General features: G+C 42.0%; 2 protein-coding genes across 2 annotated transcripts in view; one reads left to right on the forward strand and one right to left on the reverse strand.

Moving 5' to 3' along the window:
• LOC147461692 (protein S-acyltransferase 10-like) overlaps nucleotides 1–2,006 on the forward strand; it is a 45,319-nt gene extending 43,313 nt beyond the window's left edge. Inside the window, exons 7-10 of the mRNA XM_086509166.1 lie at nucleotides 28–117; nucleotides 389–472; nucleotides 993–1,058; nucleotides 1,274–2,006. Of these exons, the coding sequence (XP_086365292.1) occupies nucleotides 28–117; nucleotides 389–472; nucleotides 993–1,058; nucleotides 1,274–1,445 (412 nt within the window). The 3' untranslated portion in view covers nucleotides 1,446–2,006. The remainder of the gene's footprint in view (nucleotides 1–27; nucleotides 118–388; nucleotides 473–992; nucleotides 1,059–1,273) is intronic.
• Nucleotides 2,007–3,963: 1,957 nt separating this feature from the next.
• LOC147461693 (polyubiquitin-like) lies at nucleotides 3,964–5,110 on the reverse strand. Its single transcript, XM_086509165.1, has one exon. The coding sequence runs from the start codon at nucleotides 4,999–5,001 to the stop codon at nucleotides 4,084–4,086; it is 918 nt and encodes a 305-aa protein (XP_086365291.1). The 5' UTR covers nucleotides 5,002–5,110; the 3' UTR covers nucleotides 3,964–4,083.
• Between the last annotated feature and the right edge of the window lie 890 nt (nucleotides 5,111–6,000).

Below are 6,000 nucleotides of genomic sequence, written 5' to 3' on the forward strand. Positions count from 1 at the left end.
CTCTAGGGTTGTTGACTCGGTTTGCAGGTGGTTTCTATGTGAAGAGACAATCCTGTGTCTTTGGACTAGTGTCATCTATGCATCATCACTCCAAAGTGGCAGAAGCGCCACTTCCTGGTACTACTCTATCCAGTACAACTTATTTACTATTTTGCTGGATTTTGTGCAAAATCGGCTTCGTTAGATCACTTTCACATGTTTTGAGAGCATTTGCGAATGCGAGTTCTCGTCTTCAATGGTGGACGTGGAGTGTTTCACTCAAAAATTTTCTGAGCATTTGTTGTTGCAATCCGTGCAGATAATCTTTGAAGCAAATTCTCCTCTTTGCACATTTCTACTGTTTTAATTCACCAGTTTTGAGTAAATTTAGAATGCTTTGACTTGGCAGGTGGCAAGCTGGCATTGGCATCCTGTGCCTGATTTTTCTGCTTTTTTCACTCCTTTTCTTGGTCTTGTTACTCTTATTTCACAGGTATTACAAACATCTATCGTTCCTTTTTTTTTGTGTTGCAGCTTTTTGTTTATTTTGGAAAAAAAGCTTCTTTGTCCATATACACATTTGAAACGTAGGTACAACTCTGTAAGCATTGATTAGTCCTGGGAGAGAATTTTTGTTCTATTCAGTTCTTGGAAGTTTGTTTTTCATAGAAAAATCATAACTGCATTTTAATCAACGACCGAGGACAACTATGGTGCTTCATCAACGAGAGCCTTTTCGACTCTGAAAGTAGGAATGCATCCCTTACTTTCATAGAATCTGAATAAACCTCTGTCGGTGTGAACTAGCAAACATGTTAAAGATGTCGGTAGTGGGCATCTTTTCCCCTACAGAATCTTACAAGAATAATCTTACCAATTCCTAGAAGTGGTCTCACAAGGCGTTCGCATTCCTTGCTTTTTATCAATTAGTGTGTTCAATTTTTATCCTCTAAATTCTGCCAAGGGAGAGCACAGCATCCAAAAGCAAGCTCTAACATTGTGGTATTTTGCAGCTATTTGGTGATCACAAATCAAACCACTAACGAGCTTACCAGAAGGAAGCGCATCGCAGAGTTCAGGTATCAATGCGTCTGAAAGCAGCTCTTCCAGCTCATGACCTAGATACATACATACATTTATTTATTTATTTATTTTAAAACCACGGTGAACTGCCAAAAGTCAGCCGTTCGCCATGTGTCCCTCTCTCTCTTATACATATACATATACATATATGAGTGTGTGTGTGTGTACACAGAAAAGAGTTACTATTGTCCCTAATTTTTTATTGTTGCAGGAATGTGCCCATGAATGTGAACCCTTACAGTGAAGGGTGTGTCTGGAACATCTATCAGTTTTGCTGGGCTACCCAAGGACCTTATGAGATAGAAAAGATTCCTGGTCTTGAAGTACTGAAGGAGAGAGAGAGATATTCATGCAGGGAAACTCTCTACTTCAATTGTTGCTGAAGCCTGCCAAAGTTGATGGTGGCACTTCAATTGAGAAAAAGGGAGGTCCAACTTCAAGGATTCAAGGGTCCTCAGTGCCTCACTATTGTAGCGTCGGCCTTTTCTTTTTTCTTTTTTCTTTTTTTTAAACTTTTCTCCCTCTTTTCTTTTCCTTCATCTTTCTTTCCTCATCTGTATTCTTTTGGTGTGGAGAGAGAAGAGAATTTTAACGTCGTAGGAAACTATCCCAAGAGATCTTAAAGATGTATCCGACGAACAGAGTTGAACTGAGAGAGAGAGAGAGAGAGATCAGGGCTAAAGGGTCATCTATTCTTCCATTTCAAAACTGAGATATAGAATTTTTATTTTGAATGAGATGGGTAGAAACATTTTTCCCATATACAAAGTAGCAGGGCAAAGCTTGGAGGCCACTTCAAACCCTGAAAGAATGAGAGTTTGAGATAAGATTTTTTTGTTCTAGATTTTGCCAGAGATAAGAATTTTTGTTCTGTAGAGTCGAGACATGAGCTTGACTGTGAAAACATTTGCTTATTGTTAACTTCGATTCAAAACATTCGCTAATTGTTGACTTTGATTTGTAATTGTTCTGTCCATTGTTTGTACTAATTAAGTATTTGGAGAAACCGAAGGAAGTCTACGGAGCGTAGAAATAAAATGTGGTTTCTTATTCCTGTCGGTCATTGTCTCTCTTTATATATCTTTGTTGTTAAAATGCAAAAGTGAAGTGGTTTGGAGAGCCATAGCAAGGTAATCAAGAGTACCTTTTTCGAGCTCATTTGCATTATCAGAAACTGCATACTACCGCGGAAATGAGGTGGCACTTTGTTTAATGAGGTTCTGGGTTGCTGAAAGACGGATTTGCTGTCCCCCTCCACAATGCTTTTGAGGAGTTGTAAGACACGATACCCCCAAACAGCCAAGAGTCTTTTCAAAGATAGATGCTCAAAAGATGTTTTGACGGAATTGAAGGTGGTGATTGCAATGAGTTTCTCGTGCAAAACTGAAAGATTTGCACATGCAAAGTTCAAGGAAACCTCTACTGTGATTTTGGTTTTCTATCAAATCCCATGTCAGCTTCTAGTGTGATTAGTGACATTACTCCTTGAAACGGAAACTTTCCTAGGGTGATCTGACTTCCCTAGCTAATCATCGAGCTAGCCTCAGCTTCCTAGGTGTGATCTGGCTTCCCTAGCTAATCATCGAGCTAGCCTGCTATAAGACCTACGTGGTAGGATGCTCTCACTCACGAGCTAGCCTGCTATAAGACCTACGTGGTAGGATGCTCTCACTCAGGCTCATGCACAATCATCGTTGCTGCAAGTGGGTGTTTTGAGGGCTATCGATGATTTGTGATCGTGTCATGAATAAATTCTTCAATTAATGTGCTAAGAGTTCAAGACTTGCTAGATAGATGTATTAGGTCTCTTGAAATGTTCAAACGACATTAAAAACTCTACTATACCTCTCTCTCTCTACCAAGCACAAAACACGCATATGCATGTGAAACAAAATTAAATGAGTAATTTCCTTTTATCGCTTATAATTTGTTGTGCTTAAGAGGAAGGCGTTAAATCTTTGCTAGTCACACACCACTCAAATACGAGACGGATGAAACTCAAATTGTCCTCGCAATACAGCTGTCAAAAAACCAAAACGATGTGCCCACATAGAATGCCCCACGTACATATTTGCATATTGTCCAGCTTTGCAAGGATCCGGACTCCACGATCCTTTTCCCATTTTTTTAAACATTAGTCACAGTAAAATCGCAATCTTGATGAAAAGTAAACCCCACGAGCGGTTTACCTATTTTCGAATTCATCACAATGGCTGCAGTTCAGTGTTGGATGCCATGTAGTGTGACGACGACTTTTAAGGGTTCGCCACTAATAAACCCTGGATGTGTTGTTGGGCAAGAGATATCTAATCCATATTTGCATATACTCAGACAATCCGACAGAATTAGCCAGTCTTGAACAGTTAGGTACCTTTCTTCACCTTATGAATCTCAGCGCAAAACAGGATGAAGAACAGCAACGTCCTTCTCAAAATACACCAGCACACGTGAAGGTCCAGCCATCACTACTTCATAGAACCCACTCAAGTCGGATGTGTACAACTTTGATGTCGTCACAACTAGCTAGGTAGCCACTCTTCTTCCCCCAAGTTCGCCTTTTAACACGAAAGCAGCTCAATCAGAGAGACGACTTAAGCAAAGTTCTCTAGCCACAGATTTTATTGTATGCAAAAATTCCAGGCGTGTACTTGGCCACAAGCTCGTTCATATTCAAAAATTTCACAAGTGTACCAAAGTTTCTGAAGTACAATACTAACAACAAACAAAGAAACACCCGTTTAATGATGAACAAAAACTAACACAGACCATCCAGCATACAAAGGGTTCTTGTTACCAGAGCAGTAGATGTAACACCTATCTACTGATGATTGAAAATAACGCTGGCGTTCTTGTTACCAGACTCTTAGGGACAATAGACAGCAGTAATGTACTTCCAAAACCTTACAAGAAAGCCCAATTATTGATTATTGAATTTCTACAACTCACGAACATCCAGCACACCATAGGAACAGAGAAACCACCACTTCTAAATCAAGAGATGGCACTACACCAAGAATTCCCCTAATTGCCCCCTCTGAGCCGAAGGACAAGATGAAGAGTGGATTCCTTCTGAATGTTGTAATCAGCAAGAGTACGCCCATCCTCCAGCTGCTTCCCTGCAAAGATAAGGCGTTGCTGGTCGGGGGGTATTCCCTCCTTGTCCTGAATCTTGGTTTTGACATTATCAATGGTATCAGAGCTCTCAACCTCCAGAGTGATGGTCTTGCCAGTCAGAGTCTTCACAAAGATTTGCATGCCACCACGCAATCTCAGCACAAGATGGAGGGTGGACTCTTTTTGAATATTGTAATCAGCAAGAGTCCTCCCATCTTCAAGCTGCTTTCCAGCAAATATCAGACGCTGCTGGTCAGGGGGTATGCCCTCCTTGTCCTGGATCTTGGTTTTGACATTGTCAATGGTGTCGGAGCTCTCAACCTCCAGGGTAATGGTCTTGCCCGTGAGGGTTTTGACAAAGATCTGCATGCCACCACGCAGACGCAGTACAAGGTGGAGCGTGGACTCCTTCTGAATGTTATAATCGGCAAGGGTGCGGCCATCTTCAAGCTGCTTACCAGCAAAGATAAGGCGTTGCTGGTCAGGAGGAATGCCCTCCTTGTCCTGGATCTTCGTCTTAACATTGTCAATAGTATCAGAACTTTCAACTTCAAGAGTGATGGTCTTACCCGTGAGCGTTTTCACGAAGATCTGCATGCCACCACGAAGACGAAGGACAAGATGCAGGGTGGATTCCTTCTGGATGTTATAGTCAGCAAGGGTGCGGCCATCTTCAAGCTGCTTGCCTGCAAAAATCAGGCGCTGCTGATCAGGGGGGATCCCTTCCTTGTCTTGGATCTTGGTCTTAACATTGTCGATGGTATCAGAGCTTTCGACCTCCAAGGTGATGGTTTTGCCAGTGAGGGTCTTCACAAAGATCTGCATGATTGCAGGCTTGGATATGTGCGAAGAGGAAGGATCTGGGTATCAAAAATCGGAAAGAAACAGAAATGTCGCAGAAAGAAAACCTAAAACAAGAAAAGATCTGATGAGAATGGGGTGGGAAACGAGTGGTTCATATAGGGGCGATGGACCGACTGAATCTGGCTAAATTACGTCATGCCTGACGTTTAGGTGACGTTCTGGAATCTTCATTGAGACGTTTCAAAAGCATCAACCAAGCGAAGAAGCTTCCACGAAAGTTCAAGAAACCACCTAGGCTACATCTCACACGGACATGGTAGGAGATGGGATCTACGGTGGGATGATTGAGCTGCACATGCACATGAGATCTCAAGTAAACTCGAGCAAAGGAAACTCCCAAAAAATGTAAATTCAAGTACTCGAGTTTATTTCACCCCCTCTCCCACCTCGGAGGATTGAACCCACAGCTCGCGAGATGAGAGCCATGTGCCTTAACCACATCGCCCATGCTCGTAGCGCAATCGCTTGTGGACTATAGACGTCTTTCCCGAGTTTTGATGTGCAAATGTATCGGAGCGGAGGAAAATAAACTCAAGTACAAAAGTACACTCGATTATCCGAGTTTACTTTTGCGACAATATCGATGGCGCCTGATTAATGTCGAGGCTCTAAATTGATTGGGGCCTTTGATCCCATCTGCCATACCCTTGCTATATATATCCAAGGCCCTACCACCTACGGTTCTGTCATAATAACTAAGATCTAATTCTCCTAAATGATTTTCTCATGTTAAACTGATCATTTAATGTGGAAAAGTGCCAAGGGAGTAAAGCTAGAATATTGGTTAAGCTGGCAGACTGGCCACATTAGGGATCCAAAGGAGGGAAAATAGGGATCCAAAGGGGGGGGGCATCTGCAAAAAAGCAATGTGCAACAATGGGCTTAAAAGACCCCAAGGTTCAGCCCATTAAGACTTCCAAAATGCTAAGGTTCCAAAATTCAAAGGTTGTGTCCAAAGGT

Source organism: Adiantum capillus-veneris, chromosome 3 (genome assembly GCF_014529385.1).
Source record: "Adiantum capillus-veneris isolate H3 chromosome 3, ASM1452938v2, whole genome shotgun sequence".
In the NCBI taxonomy this organism is placed as follows: Eukaryota; Viridiplantae; Streptophyta; class Polypodiopsida; order Polypodiales; family Pteridaceae; genus Adiantum; species Adiantum capillus-veneris.